The sequence below is a fragment of the Eleutherodactylus coqui genome, chromosome 11 (genome assembly GCF_035609145.1).
Source record: "Eleutherodactylus coqui strain aEleCoq1 chromosome 11, aEleCoq1.hap1, whole genome shotgun sequence".
NCBI classification, from domain to species: domain Eukaryota; kingdom Metazoa; phylum Chordata; class Amphibia; order Anura; family Eleutherodactylidae; genus Eleutherodactylus; species Eleutherodactylus coqui.
Window position 1 is genome coordinate 75710198 of NC_089847.1, and position 23221 is coordinate 75733418.

The window sequence follows — 23221 nt, forward strand, 5'->3', positions numbered from 1 at the left end:
AACCGCAACCATACGCAATATTTTCGCGATCATTTTGCATGTCTTCCACTGCTGATATCCGCATGCGGAATCCGAACTGCTTGATTGAGCCCGGTCTTGGGAAGGCTGTTGGGCACAGGAAGATCTGGGACTCTGTCTCAGATAACTAGTTCTCTGCAGAAGGCTTCTGTGAGAGCAGTTAGCTGGGGAGGTCAGACTTTGTGCTGAGGGGGGTAGAGCATGACATGACTTGTGTATTTCAGGGAGGAAGTCCCCATCCTCTATATCCTGTGTAGGACTTAAATTACAAGTGCATGGCTGGTGCTGCTAGCTGTGAAAAGAGGGGCAGGAGAGAACTCCCTAACCCCGTTACAGGTGTTGGAGGAAGATTGGGGAGCTGCCCAGGAAACGGAAGACCCCAAAAAACGCTGCCACCCCCAGTGTTTGCGGTCATTGGACCCGATTCATGAATTATGAATACAATCTTCGAAGAATATGGTTTCCTGTTAACACGGATGAGGTTCACTAATTAACTTAAAGTTTAATTCTCAAATAGCAGTGCCTTTTTACAGAAAAATACAAAAATGATATTACAAGATAATCAGCAAGAGATTTTCATAATTCCTAAATTACATTTTTTCTTTGTCTCGAGCGAACGACCTTTGTTAACTTTTGGAGCCAAAAGTTATTCGTTCTGGCTAAAACCAGCTACAGAAGGGGGAGGAGAACTCGCTGGCTCTTGAAGGGCCAATTCCTGTGGTTATCTCCTACGGTAAACATTCCCTAGCTCTGGTCCAGCAAGGCCTATAGGACATAAGAGAACCCCTGGGGGAGTGTAACAGCCTTTGCTGAACTCTACTTCAAAGGTATTTAAGCACTCCGCTTTCCTGAATGCTTAAAAGCATTTAACTCTTCCACCTACAAGCTACACCGCAGTGTTGCAAAACCACGTGGGACTGAGGTAGTCGCGTCCCCCTGCATGGCCTGACATAACAAAGGATGCTGAGATGCACACAGAATGTCTCACAGGCTACAGCCTCCACATCACAATATATATCTCTCTGGTATTTATCTCATCTAGTAAGAGCAAATTCAAGGGGAAAGGATGTCACTCCACTTTACTAGTGTCCTGAACGGCAGCTGATTGATACTGGACAGCTGGGGGGACACTTTAATGGTGGATGTAATACAAAGAAATCAATAGTTGTCCTATTGTAAACTATTGATGGCCTATTTTTTTGCTATCTGTAACAAATTTGCAGGAGTCTAATATGTGGGACCCTCACTGATTAGCTGTTTCCTGGCTGGTGTGCTCCTGCATTGAGCTGGTTTCTGCAGGAAGCAGACAGCTCTGTTCCTACTATAGTGGCCTGGCTTGGTATTACAGGCAACGCTTTCATTAATTTCAATAGGAAATTCTAAACCATTAATGGCCTATATGCAGGATTACCTTCTTTTAAAGGGGCAGTCTACATTTAAACACAAATTTAAAAAAAACAAACTTAAAACAAGCTGTTCATGCCATAAAATAAAGCAATAATCTCCTTCTCCCTAAGTAAACAAAGTAGCCAGACAAAGGAAGTCAGGTTACTGCCGCAGCATTGCCATTTGTGACACTGTGGCATTTGGTTGCAATGGTCAGTTGACTTCTGCTGCCAGTTCAGGCTGGGAAGGCCACACGACAAAGCACTCAAACATTGTGTGGTGTACCTGTACGAGTTGCTGTATTAGTAATAACTATGGGTTTATGCATATCTGTAGAGGAGAGCCAGCATCTTTTCATATTTATCCCTATGTTCAAAGACAGGCTGGCTCCAGTAAAAGATCTGATGATTAGTGGCTTCCTTGTAAGCCTCCCGAAACCGTAGATGTATATGTAGGCAACGCACAGCTTTACTTAGTCTTTACTAGGGAAAAGGCCAATCCAGTATGGGTTCGACTAGATTAAAGGCCCTTTTACACAGGCCGACAGTCTTTTAAACGACTGCACTGGCTCGTGCAGAGCAATTTAAACAGAAAGACTTGCCGCTGGCTCATTGGCTTCTCATCACCTCTGTGCAGTCAGCACCCCATCTTTCAAAAAAATTAATTTCATAAGTTCTGGATGCACCCCAAAAGAGTTCTAGAGTTCCCAATTAATTTTAAAAATAGTTCTAGCGAATTAAGCAAAAAAAATCAACAAATGTATCTCTGGGGTGCTAACTTCCAAAAATGATATTACTAAATCAGTGAGAACTTTGTAAATATGGGTTCTAGAGCTTCGAGCATTCAGAGTTTTATTCAGAACTCTTGAGGTGCTACCCAGAACTCTTACAATATCGCGGGATTTCCCCAAAAAATAATTTTTACACAACTGAAATTTTTCGATCTGGGATCTAAAAATCAGCGAGAACATTGTAAATATGGGTTCAAGAGCTTCGAGCATTGAGAGTTTTCTTCAGAACTCTTGAGGTGCTACCCAGAACTCTTATAAGATTGCGGGATTTCCCCCAAAAATTTACACATAACTAATTTTTTGATCTGGGTAGCACCTCAAGAGTTCTGAAGAAAACTCTTAATGCTCGAAGCTCTAGAACCCATATTTACACCGTTCTTGCTGATTTTTAGATGCCGGATCAAAAAATTTCAGTTATGTGTAAAAATTATTTTTTGGGGAAATCCCGCGATTTTATAACCGTTCTGGGTAGCACCTCAAGAGTTCTGAAGAAAACTCTTAATGCTTGAAGCTCTTGAACCCATATTTACAATGTTCTCGCTGATTTTTAGATCCCAGATTGAAAAATTTCAGTTATGTGGGGGGAAATCCCGCGATTTTTTTTATTTTTTAAGAGTTCTGGATAGCCCCTTAAGAGTTCTGAAGAAAACTCCTAATGCTCGAAGCTGTAGAACCCATATTTACAACGTTCTTGCTGATTTTTAGATGCCGGATCAAAAAATTTCAGTTATGTGTAAAAAAAAATTTGGGGGAAATCCCGCGATTTTATAAGAGTTCTGGGTAGCACCTCAAGAGTTCTGAAGGAAACTCTTAATACTCAAAGCTCTAGAACCCATATTTACAAAGTTTTCACTGATTTAGTAATATCATTTTTGGAAGTTAGCACCCCAGAGATACATTTGTTGTTTTTTTTTTTTTTTTTTTTTTTTTGCTTAATTCGCTAGAACTATTTTAAAAATTAATTGGGAACTCTAGAACTCTTTTGGGGTGCATCCAGAACTTATGAAAATTAACTTTTTTGAAAGATGGGGTGCTGACTGCACAGAGGTCTTCTCGTCCGCTTCTCACTCAGCGCTTCCCATAGATGGGAAGCATTTACACAAAACGTGAAGCCCCCGAACCAGCAAGGTTTTATTTAAGCTGACTGAAAGGTCAACTTAAAGGGGTTGTCTCGCGAAATCAAGTGGGGTTATACACTTCTGTATGGCCATATTAATGCACTTTGTAATATACATCGTGCATTAAATATGAGCCATACAGAAGTTATTCACTTACCTGCTCCGTTGCTGGCGTCCCCGTCGCCTTGGCTACGTCTAATTCTGATGTATTCTTGCTTTTTTAGACGCGCTTGCGCTGTGCGGTCTTCTCCCTTCGGCTCCGCTCGGCAGCATCGGCGTTTTGGCTCCGCCCCCTTGTACACGTCATCACGTAGCTCCGCCCCATGACGTGGCCGGTTCCAGCCTCCTGATTGGCTGGAATCGGCATGTGACGGGGCGGGGCTACGCGATGACGCGTACAAGGGGCGGAGCCAGAACGCTGATGCTGCCGAGCGGAGCCGAAGGGAGAAGACCGCACAGCGCAAGCGCGTCTAAAAAAGCAAGAAGAAATCAGAATTAGACGGAGCCATGGCGACGGGGACGCCAGCAACGGAGCAGGTAAGTGAATAACTTCTGTATGGCTCATATTTAATGCACGATGTATATTACAAAGTGCATTAATATGGCCATACAGAAGTGTATAACCCCACTTGATTTCGCGAGACAACCCCTTTAAACAAAGTTAGTGAATCCTGCCCTGAGCAGGGGGTTGGACCAGATGACCCTGCAGGTCCCTTCCAACTCTACTATTCCATGAAGAAGTGAGCATTTTTCTCCCCCCACCGCATTCTCTTAACGATTCTCACTTAAATTCGTTGGGTTGAATGAAATTTGAGCGATTTAATCAATATGCGTAAATGGGCCTTAAGAGTTACCCTTAATCTTATCAACTGGGACAAAGTCCTGCAAAAATAAGCATACAGACTATGAATGGGAAATTTTTAAAGCATATTCTTAAATGCTCACTTGGAGCGGTTCATAACTTACAGGAATAAAAGCAGATAAAGGCAGCAAAGGGAGACACTCATTGTCAAAGAGTACAATTGACCTTAATTTGTTCTTTAAATTTGGAACTTTTTTTATTTGAATATTTAAAATGTTTAGCCTTTTAAAAACCTGTCGGAAAAATTGAGAGGATAAAGTGGAGAAAGCAAATCTATTAAATGGTGGAGAAAAACTGGTCACAGAGGATGATGAAATGTCAGATGAGATGCAGAGTGATAAAGTAAACTCTCCACTAAATGTCACCAGTCTAAATGTCACATGGTTTTATATTTAAAGGGAACTTGTCACCTCCTTACAGTGCCATAAACAAGTCATTTGTTTTTTTTTGTTTTTTTTTTAATAATTGCCCGCGCCCTGTTTTCTACAATGTCCCCCTACTAAAGGTCATACAGTGCACAAAAATCGGATGTTTCAGAGTCCTGAGGACACGTTCTCGCAAGTCCGCCATGTATATTTCTTGGGTGTGGAATCTTTAAAGGCGGACACCTTGGGAACCAAAAAACGAGTGTGTATTTAAAGACCAAAAAGGTCTCAACCAGCTCCCTGTCACCTTCCCTAATCGCTCTAACTTGGTTTATGGTGCTGTAGAGAGGTGACAGGTTCCCTTTTAAGGACTTTATAGTGACTGGGTCTGTTCCACTGGATTGATAAATGTGGTGCTGATATTCAAAATGTGAACCCTTAAAACTACAGGATGGTAACTCTTCTGTTGTGGGTAAAATGTTTGAAGGGTTTGAGGTACTCCAGGATGCTATCCTGGAGTACCTCAAGGAAGATGGCTGTATAACTCCGTATCGGCACAGGTTTATGAGGAGTTGCTCCTGTCCAACCTGATCAGCTTTTACGTGGAGGTAAGTTCTAGACTGGACCGGGGAGAGTCACTGGATCTTATCTCGGCTTTTACAAAGCATTTGGTAGTGTCGTGTAAAAGGTTGGTAAATTTGAGAATGCTTGGCCTGGAGGGAAATGTGTGTAAGTAACTGACAAGAGTGGAAAGCAGTGTTTATTAGTGGTACCTACACAGATTGCGTCGCCATCACTAGTGGGGTACTACAGGGATTATTACCGGGCCGTATTTTTAATATATTAACAACCTTGTAGGATTGTACAGTAAATGTCAATATTTACAGATGAGGATTAACATTGAGAAATGTAAAGTTATGTGCATGGGCAGAGGAAGTACATGTCACTTTTACACCGTTGTACATATGCACATAATGCCATCAATGTCTCCACTTGGTTTTTGTTTCATCTGAGTTTTCTTTTCCCCTCTAGTTTGTTACGATGGAAGGAGAGATGGCAGAAGCCATTGTTGAAGATTCTGAATCGTTCATGAAAAGAAAAGAAACAAAGACTTATCAGAGACGTAGAGAGGGTGGTGCGGACGAAGATGGCTGCGTTATGGTGCAGAGTCAGACAGATGTGAATGACGTGTCTAGTGATGTTAATAGCAATGTGCAGATGGTTATGATGGAGCAGCTGGATTCTACAATACTACAGATGAAAACTGAAGTTATGGAAGGTGTAGTTCCCCAAGAAGGCGATTCTACAGTGGATGATACACAGATTATAACCTTGCAAGTCGTAAATATGGAGGAGCAGCCAATTAATTTAGGAGAACTCCAGCTTGTTCAGGTCCCAGTAGCTGTTCCTGTTGCTGCTACATCTGTGGGGGAACTTCATGCAGCATATGATAATGAGGTGACCAAAGAGGGTCTGACAGAAGGAGAGCCTATGATCTGTCACACGCTGCCCCTTCCAGAGGGTTTCCAAGTTGTTAAGGTTGGAGCAAATGGTGAAGTGGAAACACTAGAACAAGCAGAACTTCAATCACAAGATGAATCGTGGCCAAAGGATCCAGAGTACGCACCACCCATCAAAAAAACTAAAAAAATAAAGAAAAGTAAACTGCGCTACACAGAAGAAGGCAAAGATGTTGACGTTTCAGTTTATGACTTTGAAGAGGAGCAACAGGAAGGACTGCTCTCTGAAGTAAATGCAGAAAAAGTAGTTGGAAACATGAAGCCGCCTAAACCAACAAAAATTAAAAAGAAAGGTGCTGTAATTTTAATTTATGCTCTTTTTTTATTATTACAAAGTAAAACACCAGAGTCAAAGGAATGTTATGTTTTTCAACAGTTTTGTTTTTTTTTTTTTTTACTAAAGTTCTAACTAATGCTGTACTATGTTAAAACTAATGTCACAATTATAATGTACCTCCAATACACTAATTATACACAAAGCACACAGATTAATGGGTCTATTTAATCTGTCCAAGTTTCATACTTGTAGCTAATCTGATGTGTATAGTGTGGTGATTTAAAGGGGATATTCCAGGACCTCCTAACTTTTTTTTTAATTTATTTTTTTTATTTCCTTTTGAGGGCCAACAAAGTGCTGACCATAGGCTAGCGACCCAAGTTGGTATTGCAGGCATGGCCAACCTGAGCCACTGTGTTGTGGTTGGCGCTTTTGGCTTCCTGCAGTGACAGCGGTCTCGGTAATCAGTTTACAAGTGGGGATACCAGCTGTGGGTCCCCGCTGATCATCTATTGATCACTTGTAGGTCATCAATTTAAAAAGACAACCCAAAGTCCCGGAATACCCCTTTTAAGGTCTCCTCCCCAGTTTAGTAGTGTAATGGCTTAAATGGGTTGTACCAAGGTGGTATCCCTTGCCTATATGCCCTGTTATGCCTTAGAACATCATAGTGGGGTCACTTGTTTGGGACACCCCTCTTTCAAGAACGGAAAGCAGTTCAGTTAGGGTGGCTACCATCCTAGCAGACCACCTGCTGACCTGGTACAGGAAGGCGTTTCATGTAAATAGCTTCCTGTAATACTTTTTCCCTATAGCAGTTGCTGCAGGGAAATATTATGCTGGCCACAGCTTTCCATGTCAAAATCTGCTTTTTGCAGTGGGTGCTGAGAGCAGGACTCTGAGCGATCGGCTGATTTACCATAGCCCTGCATTCTCCAGCATTGTGCATATTGGTAATAAGCCATTAGGGAATTACATTGTTGGCACTTGCCTTATACTTGTACATTTAAACATGCATTGCTTAAAGGGGTTGTCCCGCGCCGAAACGTTTTTTTTTTCAACCCCCCCCCCCCGTTCGGCGCGAGACAACCCCGATGCAGGGACTTAAAAAAAAAACCCGCACAGCGCTTACCTGAATCCCCGCGCTCCGGTGACTTCTTACTTACCGGTTGAAGATGGCCGCCGGGATCTTCTCCCTCGGTGGACCGCAGGGCTTCTGTGCGGTCCATTGCCGATTCCAGCCTCCTGATTGGCTGGAATCGGCACGTGACGGGGCGGAGCTACACGGAGCTGGCATCCTGCACGAGCGGCCCCATTGAGAACAGAAGAAGACCCGGACTGCGCAAGCGCGGCTAATTTGGCCATTAGACGGCGAAAATTAGTCGGCTCCATGGAAACGAGGACGCTAGCAACGGAGCAGGTAAGTGAAAACCTTCTTATAACTTCTGTATGGCTCATAATTAATGCACAATGTATATTACAAAGTGCATTAATATGGCCATACAGAAGTGTATAGACCCGCTTGCTGCCGCGGGACAACCCCTTTAATTTTTAAAGTACTACCCCTTCAGTTGAGTGGATTTGCAGGGCTGTTGCATGGTGAAGCCCATCTACGCCACCACAAGCCGGATATACTGTTAATTTCCAGCATTCTGATTTTTCGTTAACCACCCCAGTGTCACAGAGCACTTCTCATTTATATATGCTATTATGCCTAATATAAATTTTTCATTTAGCACCTTAGTGGCCAGCCATGTGACTTCAAGGACTGTCATCAAGGGGCCTTGGGTTAGGCTGCTGTACCACCATAGTTGCATAGTCTGAAGCTGGCACAGGAGGCCTGGGCTGGCAAGAGCTGGAGCTTGCTGTACGAACAGCTGGTCTCCTTATCGAATTGCTGGGAGTGGTGAAAGCTCTTATCCGGACTGTTTAACCTCTCACACACTGGAGTCAAAAATGACCTTGGCATGCAAGTGGCTTAGAGGGCTCCCTGCAGTTGTTGGGTTGCTATGGTAACTGAAGGCTTGATCAAGGCCTCCAGGTCTGTTATGTACGACAGCCTATAAGAAAGCTGTTAAAGGCATACTACATAAGTAGTGCAGTATTTGCATCATCAAATTCCCTTGAGAGACAAAGTGTGTGGTTAAATTCCACACAATCCGCTTTTATGGAAATAATAAAATACACTTAATAGGTATCACTACGTTCGTAATCACCCAAACTATAAAAATGTAGTTTTCCCCAGTATTAATAAAGTAAACATTAAAGGTCAGAATTGCTGTTTTCGTTCATTCTCCTCCCAAAAAACAGAGAAAAAAAATTGAGGACTTGCCTGTTGTGGGCGGCCCGACCTTCCTGGCAGACGGTCACACCTGTGGTCCCCGTAGACCTGATGCAAAAACATGAGTAACAAGAACACAAACTTCATCGCAAAAGGGTGTATAGAATTGTGTCAAATGAACAAAACTGGTACGTACTTAAAGGGTGAGGGGGGGGCTGAGATGCCCGGACCCCTTATAATCCCCCTTATAATCGGTGTTATAAGGTCTTGGTTGGTTTTCCAGGAATCACTTGATCAGGTGAAAACTGCCAAAAACGGACAGTGCAATGTGTTTTGGAGTATAGTTCTCCCTTCTCAAGCACATAAAACTACTGAGGTAATATATCGAGAGAGGTTGCGTGAGGGATGGCTGTAATCGCTTTGGTGAGAAACATGGCACCCAAACTTGTTTTACTGTAAGGACGCCAACATCAAGCGTGCAGCACATTGACCTGATGCGTGCGCATCGATGGTGGGCGCAACCACACTATTAATATTTTAGATGTACTTTGATTTGAACAAGACAAACCATGCACTAAAACCAAAAAATAGTCCAAATAACATTCTAAAAACTTAATACGAAAAAGTAAAGGTGAAGGTAAAAACAACCAGAATCTAAACTGATTGTTATGCAAATTATATGAAATGATAAATTGGATCTGGGGTATTGGGTTTAAATAGAAATAAAAATATAAGTGAAGTCATATATACAAAGGGAGTCCTATATGAAAAGGGACCCTCGCATTATAATATAGATAATATGATAAAAGGTATAAACTGTGTAGTAAAATAAAATCATTTCATATAGACTAGCCAGGAGATATTGGGAAAAAAACAAGTTAAAAAATAATATAAAACCTTTTAAAAAATTATAAGTGTTATAATTGTAAAGACATTTTATATATAAAACCCGTAAAACACAATTGAGAGTAAACCTAATGAGATTGAGAAAATGATGAAAGGTAAAAAATAAAATGAGATCGCGGGGTGCCATGCGGTTGCCATAGCAGCCGGGGACCCTCTGAAAGCCTCCAGGTCTGCAATAGCAGATTGCCTATCAAGCCATACCTGGTGGTATGGCTCGATAGACTGCCTGTGAGATCACAGTATAATTTAATAAACTTTTTTTAAACTCCTTTTCTCCCCTCCCCCTCTCCTTTGTGTAACTTGCTGTGCTACATTGTTTGCGGAACTCCTTTTAGAGTTTTGGAAACGCCATAGCCAAGCTGCCTATTAGATTGGTAATTCCATCAGGGTTGTGTATAGCCGAGATGCGAACACTCCTTTTAAAAACAACTTAAACTGGTTTTCTAGGCACAGCTTTCACTGATGTTAATGGGAACTTAGCACTGGTAACTGCAGACGATCTGTTGCTGCTCAGTACACTGTTTTCAGGTACCCACTGTCAGCGTCAGCAACTGATCATCTGATGTCCCAAGTGGCTCATTATTAAGAATTACCTAAAAATAACACCTTTTATAAAGATGTCTGATTTGAAATTCACTCTTTAAATTCTGGAGCCAAATTATTTAAAACCAACACAAATGGGCGCCTGCTCTCCCCGGCGCTGCAGACTATCGATTCTTCCAGTCTCCGTTGACAGCAAAAGTCAGGTGACCGCTGCCTGCCAGTTGCGAGGTCACAGGGTCACCGTTCTGAACTCCTGACATCTCAGTGACCTTGTGGACTCTTAGCCCTCATGTCCATGGGCAGGTCGGATACTGAGTGCGGGAGCACACAGCGAAATCTGACCCTGCATACCTGTGCAGGCAGGCAGCAAAGTCTGTGCAGACCGATATACTTACACAAAAAAAATCTCCTGATTTAATTGCGGACTGGCCGCATATCGGACGGCTTCCACTGACGTCAATGGAAGCAGTTCGTGCCGGAACTGTACTGAAATGGAGCATGCTGCGATTATTTTTCTCCCGGACCGAAAGGTCCGCAGTTCAAATTCTCATGCTTTCATTTGTGGATGCCCATTATTAACTATGGGTGGCTTGATTTGTGGATCTCCTGTTCGGGTGTCCCACGCAGATTCAGCAAATCAAATCTGCCCGTGGACATTGGGCCTTAAAGGGGTTGTCCCGCGCCGAAACGTTTTTTTTTTGTTTTTTTTTTCAATAGCCCCCCCGTTCGGCGCAAGACCCCGATGCATGTTATATTAAAAAAAAAAAACCGTCCAGTACTTACCCGAATCCCCGCGCTCCGGCGACTTCTTACTTACCTTAGTAAGATGGCCGCCGGGATCCTCACCCACGATGCACCGCGGGTCTTCTCCCATGGTGCACCATGGGCTCTGTGCGCTCCATTGCCGATTCCAGCCTCCTGATTGGCTGCAATCGGCACACGTGACGGGGCGGAGCTACAAGGAGCAGCTCTCCGGCACGAGCGGCCCCATTCGGAAGGGAGAAGACCGGACTGCGCAAGCGCGCCTAATCGGGCGATTAGCCGCTGAAATTAGACGGCACCATGGAGACGAGGACGCTAGCAACGGAACAGGTAAGGGAATAACTTCTGTATGGCTCATAATTAATGCACAATGTACATTACAAAGTGCATTAATATGGCCATACAGAAGTGTATAACCCCACTTGCTTTCGCGGGACAACCCCTTTAATTGGCAGGCAATGGTTACCTGACCTTCGCTGTCCACAGACCAGGAGAATCATGGGGCTGCAGCACTGGATCGCAAGGAATAAGAAGGGTAAATGCCAGTTTGTTTTATTATTTTAACCCCTTAGTAACAGTCCCATAGTGTTTTTACGCCCTGTGGCTGCAGGACGTGTATGGAGGGCTGCTATCTCCTTCCATACATTGCAGGTGTCAGCTGTTTCTTACAGCTGACACCTGCGGGCAACAGCCCTGACAAACCACGCAGCCGATCGGGGCTGTTAACTCTCTCTAAATGTCGCTGTCAATTCTGATATTTAAATCCCCCGAACCATGATGAGATTGCAGGGAGCCATGCTGGTGTCTTGGTAGCCGGGGGCCTTCTTAAAAAAAAAAAAAAAAAAGGCCCAAGGGCTGTCTTAGCAGTATGCCTATCAAGCCATCCCTGTGGGGTGGCCTGATGGGCTGCCTGTCAGATTGCAGTATGATGGTCACCTAGGAGGACTAAAAGAAAATGTAAAAATAACAACAACTTGGTTTTACTCATTTTAATAAAGGGGGAAAAAAAGTAATCGTTAAAAACAAAAAACATTTTGCCATACTTACAATAAAATATAAAAAAAACAAAAATGCATATTTTTTGTTGCTGCGTCCATAATAGTCCGATCTATCAAAGTGACTCGTTATTTACCCTGCACAGTGAACGTTGTCCGGGGGAAGGGGGGAGCCAAAAATGCCCTTTTTTTTTTTTTTAAATTGCCCTGTCGACAAGAAAAAACGTAATAAAAAGCAATCGAAAAGTCATATATTCAAAAGTGGTGGCAATGGAAACTACAGGACGTACCGCACAACATGAGCCCTCACACAACTACGTCGATGGGAAAAATAAGTTATTGTGCGCAGAAGTTAGAAACAAAATTTTTGGTATCGTAGTAATTGTACAGACCCATAGAATAAAATTATCATGGCATAATGTAGTTTTTTTTTTTGTTTGTTTTTTTTAAAATTATTTTCACATTAATCTCCACTTAGAATTTTTAAAAAGTGTCTCAGTACATAAAATTGTACCTTAAATGGCAATATTGAAAAATGCAACTCGTCCAGCAAAAAACAAACCCTCGTATAGCTAGATCAATGGATTAATAAGAGTTACAATTTTAAAAAAAAAGAAAGAAAAAACGAAAATGGGGGGGAAAAGCTGTCACTAAAGGGTTAAGTGATTTGGCTCTAAATGTAAAACTTCAAACTAAATAAACCTCTATAAAATTCTGTAGTTTTCATGCTGACCACTAAGCCCTAATCGTCTTGACTCTTCCAGTTGCATAGAGAGAACATTTAAGCAGGCATCTTTATCACAGGCTGGATTACAATGAAAGGTAACCTCTATAATTTGTCTATGGCTGCTACTATCTCTAATTGCTTAGAACTGCAGCTTGGAAGATGGCAGCCCCCGTAGTCATGTAAAGAAAATGGGATAGAAAGAATGTACTCAAAATAAAAACTATTAAGTGAAAGCTTTCCTTTTTCTGTCTGGTTGAGCAGAGCCTGCTCATGTTGCAGCGATCGGAGGTAAATCTGACAAACTGCTTTAAATGTCCTGACTGAGGGAGGAGCTTCCTTCTGTGCTCTGATTTGGCCCACCTGCAACGAGGGACAAGTAACTCGACCTGATGATAACCCGTATACAGATCACACAGCCCAGAACCTATTGGACAGTGCTCTATATACTGGATGCCCCTTTTTTAGGTTTGGTGTTTTGTATTCGAGATGGCTGAACAGCCAAGTCACCGCTGCTGTCAGTGTGGGCAGACGAGTGGCTCTAAAGGAGCAGGCGATTAGGAAGTACTATCTTATGACTTGGGAGCATCTCTCCTCTACAGTAATCATTTGCCAACAGGAGTTATCTTTACCACAAAGAACTACATTGCTAAGTTGGGCTAAAACTATATTTTTCATTTAACTTTTTTTTCTTTTTTTTTTAATCTTTCAGGTGTAAAGAAGACTTTCCAATGTGAACTTTGTAGCTATACCTGTCCTAGACGTTCAAACCTTGATCGTCATATGAAGAGTCATACTGATGAACGACCTCACAAATGCCACTTATGTGGGCGAGCTTTTAGAACGGTTACTTTGCTTAGAAACCATCTCAACACCCATACAGGTTAGCTTTAATCATGTGGATGATATATACTTCTCTTTACATTATTCAGGTCTATGCTGCCCAAACTGGCAGTCTTTATAAATAACAACAAAATGGAATGTCTGAGCTGAGAAGCAAATGTAATTGCTGGCAGTAAGAAAGGTTTGGTACCACTAGACAGTACTTGGAGCAATAACCCGCTTTTCTGTTGGCTGATATGGCATCAAACTATCAAACTCTTTCTTGTGACAAATTCTAAAACAACTCATTATTAAAATTGCTACTGCTCTAGTTACTTTGCCCAGTTTTATGTTTTAAACAGAATTACTTCCCCTTTTTTTTCTATTTAAGAGAAAGTATCTTATTGGTTTATGTTTCTGTACAGAACTTTCCAGTGATGTCCTTTTCATACTCTTTATGTTCATTTTATTAGGTACTAGGCCTCATAAGTGCCCAGACTGTGACATGGCCTTTGTGACAAGTGGCGAATTGGTCCGACACCGTCGTTACAAACATACTCACGAGAAACCTTTTAAATGTTCCATGTGTGATTATGCCAGTGTTGAAGTAAGTTGCTTTTTCAATTGGACAAAAAAACAACAACTTTCCACTGCTAATTAAAAACAGCAGAAAATGCAGTGATGTCTTTAAAATGTGTAAGCTGCAGCAACACACATACACCACCACCATGTGTGCTAAAAACAGAATTTGCTCTAAAAGAAATATATGGGTGAATTCACATGTAGTGGAAAACATCGCTGCAGCCAAATCTGCATGTCTTGGGTCCCTTTTACACAGGAAAACTGACGGGTGGTTAAGTGCATGATTGTCAATCAATTGCGGCAAAAGAAGGCGGATTAAAAAATAATTCTGTATTGTGTATAACTGACGGCTCGCCGTGCGTGCCATCAGCAGTACAGAAGAAAAAACAGCACTTATACATGGATGGCAGCTGCAGGCAGGGTCTGATTCCACATGCGGACCCCGACCAGCCCGTGTGCATTCAGCCTTATGCTTTTTTATGACCCACTTCTGGGTTTAGCTAAACAAAATAATTGTAATGCATTGTGGCCTTATAATTACGATTAAAAATGACATGGTTTTTGTCCTTTTTTTTTGATTAGGTAAGCAAGCTGAAGAGACATATCCGTTCTCATACTGGGGAGCGTCCTTTTCAATGCAGTTTGTGCAGTTACGCCAGCAGAGACACCTACAAACTGAAGCGACATATGAGAACTCATTCAGGTATTTTTGCTTCCCCCCCCCCCCCCCCCCCCCACCCCACCACCACCAATCCCTTTCTATTTTGCACGTAACACTGTGGCTTGATGCCTTTTCGGCCTTGGTCTTAGAGCAATGTGTTTTCAAAGCTGATTTTCCCACTCAGTAGGCTGATTTTGCAAAATGCTGAGTGGTTGTGTGGAAAACTGCCTGTTATACACTGATCAGCCATAACATTTAAACCATTTACCTAATGTTGTGCAGGTGACGGTTGTGCTGCCAAGGTTGCTCTGAACTTTCATGGCATGGGCTTCTTTTGACCTGAAACATTACGCGTTGTCTAGTACAAAGCCATCAGCAGCGAATCCTTAAAAGAAACTCTATTTCTTTTACAAAAATCCCAGCAATTTCCTCCTCTCAGCCCTGCTTTCACTTCAATGCTATTTTCTTCTTATGAATTCTCATCTTAAATCAACCTCTAAATGTTCTGCATTCCCTATACATGTTCAACCCCTGACTGTCCTGTGTCTGGCTGGTTTATTGTTCCTTTCAAGTCCTCTAATAGGTGAAATGGTGCCTCCATAGATCAGACTTGCTTCTTCCAGCATGTTTTCACAGATGCTCAATTGAATTGAGTTCTGGGAATTCGGTGGCACAGAACACACTTGAACTGTCATGTTCCTCAAACCATACATAAAACAAAACCATTTTTGCAATTTGTCAGGGTGCGATAGTCTGAAAGGACAGTGCCGTTGTGCACTACTTTTCTTGGAAGTCATGTGTTTGGACCGTAAGCAATGTTTAGGAAGGTGGTGCATGTCAAAATGACATCCACATGAATGATAGTTGCAAGGTTTCTCAGCACCATATTGTCCAGCAGCATCACTGCCAGCTTGCTTTCTTTTTAGTGCCATCTCTTCCCTGGGTAAGCAATGCACATGCAACTAGACATCCACATGATCTACACTATAATGTTCAGTAGATTATGCAGTTTTTATTGATCCTTGACCCTTTCTCAGCACTTTGTGTTACAGAAGCTCTTCTGTTGCATTGGACCACATGAGCTAGCCTTCACTTCCCTCTTGCATCAGTGAGACTTGGGCGCCCTTATTCTTGTTGCTGGTTCTCCAGTTGTCCTTTCTTGAGCCATCTTACAAGACCCTGTATTATGGCTGACTGATATATATCCTCTTTGTGCCTGCAATAAAATGCAAAAGCGTGTTGCTTTCTGTTATGGCACGTGCTTTTGAATGCCATAAGTTAGTTTCTTTAAAAGTTCCACTTTTGGGACACTCCGTTGTCAGGAGTTTGGAGGACAAAAGGACCTAAAATCATTAATCCAGGAAGGAGGAAACTATATATTATGGATGGTGTAAGAGCTTGGCATTTCACAATTCCCCAAACTCCAATCTCAAGAACTAAATGCATAGATCACCCCTTTCGTACTCCTTTCTGGCATGCCAGACAAGGTGTCAAGGGACCCTGTTCTGATATATTGTGGACCCAGAGATGGCGACACAATGCAAAGTTATTTCTTGCCCATCCCTGCTCCTGAGCTGTATGCAACTCTCCTGTCACTTAATCTACATGTAATCAGTCACAAATGGACAAGAATCTCTCTACCCACATGGTTGGGGGGGCTGCATAGTATTGCATCACGGGCAGCATGTGGCCCCCAGGCCACAGCTTGTGCACACCTGATGGAGAATGTAGCAATAAGAGTTTAACATAGTTAGGACACTTTTTCTGAGGTAAGATGTGGACCAAGAGCTCACTTTTTCATGATACATCATCCAAGATCTTATTGAAAAAATGATGGAGAAAGTAATTAAAGACCTGAAGCTCCTATTTCAAGCTGAGGAGCGCCAGGCAAGTTTCACAAGACAGTTAAGGATTTTTAGTCGTATTTTTTTTTTTTTTAACTTAAAATTGCAAGAGAAACTAACTTTTTTTCTTGATGTATAAAAGTCAGCATAATTAGTTGTATAATACCTAAAACATTGTGTATTCTTCCAAGTTACCTGATGAGGAAAAAATCATTGAATTACTGTCTCACGGGCTAGGACTCTTGTATCTCGATTTTGATACTCTTTGCTAGTGTTCTGAAAATCTTTAATATCTTTTCTAGGTGAAAAGCCATACGAATGCTATATTTGTCATGCACGTTTTACCCAAAGTGGAACGATGAAAATGCATATATTACAGAAGCATACTGAGAACGTTGCTAAATTTCACTGTCCGCACTGTGATACAGTTATTGCGAGGAAAAGTGACTTGGGTAAGTTTAGGCACTTAAGCCCGACTGTGTGCTTTAGCTGGTCTTGACTGAACGCTGTAAAGGATCCATTTCAGCAATGGTCTCTTTATACTTCATGCAAGGGGTAAAAAATCTTATATATATTTTGTTTGTCTTCCTCTTGGGGACCTGTGCATATACAGTGGCATCTGTTGCAGGCATATGTCTGGTAACAGTTCCTGAGGCGTCTTGTCAAAGATGGTGTAACCTTCTGTGGTTCATTCTTGACACTCAGTCTAATGGCTGCAGACATGCGCTAAAAGAGTGTTGTCCAGTTAAGAAAACACTTTTTTTTTTTTTTTTTAAACATCTTCAGTGCTTTTAAAATTTAATAAGCATAGTTAAAAAAAAAATTTAACAAAAAGTTACTTGCCCAGTCTCAGGCCTGGCAATCCAGTGCATCAGGTCAGTGATTCTTCTGATGTTTGTGGAATGGACACCACATGCCTGCAGCGTCACCGTTCTGAACTCCTGGTATCGTGGTGCCCAGGATTTGAGATGCCAGGAGAACAGACAGTGACACTGCGGCAGTGAGGTGACTTGCCCTGACGTGCTCTTCCACAATCGCTGGCAGGACTGGTGAGTACTGCCGTTTTCCTTTTAAAACGGCTATTGTAGTAATGCTGCCTGGTAACTGGGCAGTCCCTTTAATAAAATTAAAATAAATCCAGAGTGGAAAAATTCTTTCCCTGCAAACCTCTTATGAGAACGAACACCGCTTGGATGATGGCAAATGTGGCGACACGTGCAATGAAAATACTATGTTGATCCTGTGCGGTGAACTAGAATTGTGAGAAAATATCTTTATTAACCCCTTCACGACCAAGGACGTACCGGTACGTCCTGTGGCCGCGGGGTATGTATGAATAGAGGTTGCGATGCAACCTCTCTTCATACAGTGTGGGCGTCAGCTGTTTATAACAGCTGACACCCGCGGGCAATAGCCACGAGCGGCCGCGCGGCCGATCGCGACTATTAACCATTTAAATGCCGCTGTCAATTCTGACAGCGGCATTTAAATCCCCCGAACGATGTTCGGGGGTCCCGCACGGCCCCCCCGCAGTGAGATCGGGGGAGCCGTGCAGGTGTCATGGCAGCCGGGGGCCTAATGAAAGGCCCCAGGGCTGCCTTAACAGACTGCCTATGAAGCCATCCACACAGGGTGGCTTGAAAGACCGCCTGTAAAAAAGCAGTATGATGTAATGCTATAGCATTACGTCATACTGCAGGAGCGATCAAAGCATCGCATCTTAAAGTCCCCCAGGGGGACTTCAAAGTAATTAAAAAAAACTTTATTGATTGTTTTTTTTACATTTGAAAAAAAAAAAAAAAGTTGTAAAAGTTTAAATCACCCCCCTTTTGTCATATCTATTATTAAAAAATCTAAATAATAAATAAAAAAATATGTATTTGGTATCGCCACGTCCGAACTATCAAAGTAGCGCATTATTTTTCCCGCACGGTGAACGTCATCCGAAAAAAAAAATAAAGAACGCCAGAAATGCACTTTTTTAGTTACCCTGTCTCCCAGAAAAAATGCAACAAAAAGCGATCAAAAAGTCGTATGTATTCCAAAATGGTACCAACGTAAACTACAGGACATCCCGCAAAAAGTGAGACCTTGCTCAACTACGTCGACGCAAAAATAAAAAAGTTATTGCGCGCACAAAATGACCGCAGGAAATAATTGAAAAAAATGTAATGTCTTTGAAAAAAAAAGAGTATAGTGAAAAAAAAACTATACAAGTTTGGTATCCTAGTAATCGTACCGACCCATAGAATAAAGTTATGTCTTTTTTTTGTTGCCGTTTGTGCGCCGTAAAAACAAGACGCACTAAAAGATGGCGAAATGTCGTTTTTTTCCCATTTTACTCCACTTAGACTTTTTAAAAAGTTTTTCAGTACATTATATGGTACTTTAAATAGCACTATTGAAAAATACAACTCGTCCCGCAAAAAACAAGCCCTCATACAGCGACGTCGATGGATAAATAAAGGAGTTACGATTTTTTTTAAAGGGGGGAGGAAAAAACGAAAATGGAAACAGAAAAATGGCCGCGTCATTAAGGGGTTAAACACATGAGTCAGATGGTACAATATATTTGCTAAACCAGCAATTTTCATGGCTCTTACTGGCATACTAGACATTAGCAGAATTTTTCAATAGCCTTCAAGTTTTTATTTTATTCTTAGTGCATCTAATTTAAAATATTTCCTGGTAAACAACATTACGATGAAGTTTGGTACTGGGTAAACATGGAAAATTAGCTCAGCACCCCACACCTGTGAAAAGTACATTTTTCTTGCACATAGCAACCAATCGCAGCATAGCTTTTATTTTACCTCAGCAGTATAAGAAATAAAAGGTCTTTGTTGCCCATAACAGCCAATCACAACACTACTTCCTTTTTAGGCAGCTTTTATAAGAGTGTGTGCTGGGTTACTTCTATTGCCATCCAGTTGATTTGGTGATTGAGTGTGAGGCGTAGTGGTCACTATAGTTACATAATGCAAACACAGGAGGACACAGTTATTTTGATAAGACTGCACCACATTTGTCATATGTGAGTGTATTAAATATTCCACTATGCAAATGTTACAATAACCAAAGGAGCACATTTAAGCAAAATATTGCATACTCTGAGCTTAAAAACACAAGCTCTGCAATGCTCTAAGTGTATGAAGCAACTCTGCTATTCTGAGATTAAATATTTCAAAGTAAGCTTGGCCATCTCGTTTTAAATTTTTGCACTTTTTTTAATTGTGTCCTTAATACTTCTTGATTTAAGGTGTTCATCTACGTAAACAGCATTCCTTCATTGAGCAAGGCAAGAAGTGCCGCTATTGTGATACAGTCTTCCATGAGCGTTATGCTCTCATTCAGCACCAAAAGTCTCACAAAAACGAAAAAAGATTCAAATGCGACCAGTGTGAATATGCTTGCAGACAGGTAACTTGTTTGATTACATGTGGTATGTAACATAATTTTAATCAATGTGCAGCAAAGGTTCCTAGGTTCAAATCTGACTGAGGGCAATATGTGTATGGGGTCTTTATTCTTCCCATGTTTTGTGTTCATTTCCTCCCACACTCCCATATATGTTAGTGCTGCGGAATAAATTGGCACTATACAAATAAAGATTAAGAGCTTAAACTGCTAACAAAACATTTTCTAGCAGATCTTTTTCTCTTTTGCTTCAACCAATATCACTACTTTCAAATGGCAAACAAGTACTATACTGTCTTGTGTGTTTTTACATGAGGATCCTCTCAGAATCCTTCCTCAGGCAAATGACAGACTTGGATGGGGCATACATAAATACAAATGTAAACACATGAAAAGGCACAGAAATCTGAAACGAATATGTACCAGACAAGATGATCCTACACTGAGCAGGGGGGGCTGTGACCCGATGACCCTGCTCACAGGATACAAATCCCCAACACACAGCAGGGCTAGAAGATCCTGGGGACATTCACATGTTCCACGTCCAATGTTGTGTACCTGATACGGTGTGGGGAATGTCCTGTTGGGAGCATTTATGTTGGAGAAACAGGGCAAAAACTGAGAGCAAGGATATGATCTCATCGCCACACAATTAGAGAGGGAACGACTGAACTACCTATGGTAAATCTTTTCTAGTCACAGACACAGCATGGAACAGATGAGTTATCATACTGTAGTGCAACTTTAAGTCACAGCATCACAGAACAATTTGGGAGTGTACATTTACGATCATTATTTCAAGAATGGACTGAACCTCAGAGCAGTGTTCTTGTATCAGTAAAGAATATGAAAGGTCTGAAGGAGGTCAGGAGGGGTGTCCTAGTGGAGGGCACCCCTGGGGTGTGCGTGTGGAGAAGAGTCTTTTCCAAAGGAATGGGCACCTAGAAGGGGTGCTTTTCCCAATCATTGCTTTAAAGGCTTAGGAAAATTCATACATTGATTTGAAGGAATGCTGCCATCCAATAGATGGCGCTGCAGAGGTATTGTTTCATTTTCCTTATTTGCAGGTCTGAAGGAGAGCGGACACAGGCCTGTGAACTCCTAGCACCAATGTAGAGATTATGAAGCTGCCACATTCCTTGCTAGTGGGCTAATTAAATATTTACACTTCTGCTCATCTTGTCTGGTACATATTAGTCTCAGATTTCTGTGCCTTTTTCGTGTGTGCATTTGTATTTCAATTAAATTCAATTTGACCTGAACTCCACTCGAGGAAATGGGGGAGAGGATATTATAAAGTTAATTTGCTTGAATTGAATTATGATACAATTGTTACCTTAGGAATCTTATTATACTATTTGTTTAATTCAGGAGCGCCACATGATAATGCATAAACGTACCCATACTGGTGAGAAACCATATGCGTGTAGCCATTGTGACAAAACGTTCCGTCAGAAGCAGCTTCTGGACATGCATTTCAAGAGATACCACGATCCTAGCTTTGTTCCGGCTGCGTTTGTGTGTTCGAAGTGTGGGAAAACCTTTACGCGAAGGGTAAGCTGTTTTCTATCGAAATTAACGTTCCCCCTTTTTAGAGGAAAACAAAAGGATCCAGCATCCATGAAACAGAAGAGTCACATTCTTAAGCTTCTAACTGCTTGAGCATTAAATTCTCCTTTACAGAGTTGGGCCGCCTGCAGATGGGCGGAAATTCCCGCTGAATTTCTGCCCCTCAAAGCTGCCATAGGATTGCGTTAACAAACACAATCCTATACAGACAGCCGCGATTTGGCCGCGCAAAACGTGGCATGCTCTATTTCTGTGCGGGTCTCTGCGACACCCGCACAGAAACGTCACTCACCGGCCTCCGCTCTGCGCATGCGCCGGCAGCCGGCACATGAAAGAGCCGGGGCTGCGGGAGCAGGTGAGTGTCACGCTGCTCTCTGCAGACACTTGGGTCGGGTCCCGCTGCAAGAATTCTCGCAGCCGGATCCGACCCGGCTGTCTGCAGGCGGCCTTATTCTATGTTAAAATGACACATGTCAGATTTCCAAATTTTTGGCTTGGGCATTAAGGTGCAAAGAGGCTTGTTCACTTATGGGTTAAGAGGAGACCTTTTTCTTTAATAAGGAAGTGAAGAAAATTTGTAATATAAGTGTTAGTTTGATGAAATAATTACGAAAATTGCTTTAGTTTAAAGCACATTTTTTGTTTAAAATTTTAGCTATGTAAATACAGTAATGGCCATTTCTAAACTTTTGTTTCCCTCAGAATACAATGTCACGGCATGCAGATAATTGCACCGGCCCTGATGGTACAGATGGAGAGAATGGAGGACATGGTGAAGTAGTGCATAAAAAAGGGAAGCGTGGACGCAAAAGGAAGATGCGCTCCAAAAAAGAGGGATCAACTGATAGTGGTAAGAATTGGCAAGTTAATCAAAAGTATATAACAGGTTAAACCCCTTTGTAACACAACATGACATACAGTTACATCCTGGTGGCTCAGGGTTTGCATGTAGTAGCCAATTCCACTCCATACAATGCAGGTGTTGGCTAACTAACAGCTGGCGCCTGCCCACAATACCTGCAATAAGTGTTAACACTGATAGTCTGTTAATCCTTTTAATGCCCCAATCAGTATTCCAGGGTCTTGAGCCATCGCCAGCTCCCAGGGCTGATATACTGTAATATGCTGTATAATGCAACAGTATGGTATTGCATTTTACTCTGAGCGTTAAAATAATCCAAAGTTCAAATTCCCTATATTAGAAAGCATAAAGGGTATCAAAAATGTATTCCCCCACCCCACCCCCTTATGCGTTCATAAAAGTCCTGTCTATCAAAGTCGTTTGTACTCCAAAAATGGTACCAATAGAAACTACAGAAAGTTCCGCAAAACAGCTTTCACACATCTGTCAAAGGAAAACTTAAAAGGTATGAATGTCCGAAGATGGCGGCAGAAAATAATTTTAAAGAACATCATCTTTGGGGAAAAATTAAAAAAATTAAAGTGGTAATTATACCAAATTTAGATTTTAAATTTTTTATCAGCTAACATACTGACCCATGGAATATTGTTGTTTTTTTTTGTTTTTGTTTTTGTTTTTTTGCAGCAGTGTACACTGTAAAAACAAGATTGCCCACCCCTCCTCCCCCACCCATCAATTCCCAAAGGTGGTGGAATTTCTTTGGGTGGATTAACCCCTTAAGGACATGGCCTATTTTGGTGTTGAGGACCAAACGATTTTTGGTATTTTTTTCATCTCCATTTTTCAACAGCCATAACTTTTTATTTATTTTTTTTTCCGTCGACGCGGACGTATAAGGGCTTGTTTTTTGCGTGGCA

The 23221-nt window shown here is 41.8% G+C and overlaps 1 protein-coding gene across 2 annotated transcripts in view; it reads left to right on the plus strand.

The window, feature by feature from the left end:
* Positions 1-23221, plus strand: part of CTCF (CCCTC-binding factor) — a 60849-nt gene that overhangs the window by 33138 nt on the left and 4490 nt on the right. For both annotated transcript variants that reach the window (XM_066582656.1, XM_066582655.1), the window contains 8 exons: positions 5572-6352; positions 13260-13430; positions 13843-13976; positions 14534-14654; positions 16759-16908; positions 19716-19876; positions 21245-21427; positions 22145-22292. In XM_066582656.1, coding sequence (XP_066438753.1) covers positions 5581-6352; positions 13260-13430; positions 13843-13976; positions 14534-14654; positions 16759-16908; positions 19716-19876; positions 21245-21427; positions 22145-22292 — 1840 coding nt within the window. In that variant the 5' untranslated portion in view covers positions 5572-5580. The remainder of the gene's footprint in view (positions 1-5571; positions 6353-13259; positions 13431-13842; positions 13977-14533; positions 14655-16758; positions 16909-19715; positions 19877-21244; positions 21428-22144; positions 22293-23221) is intronic.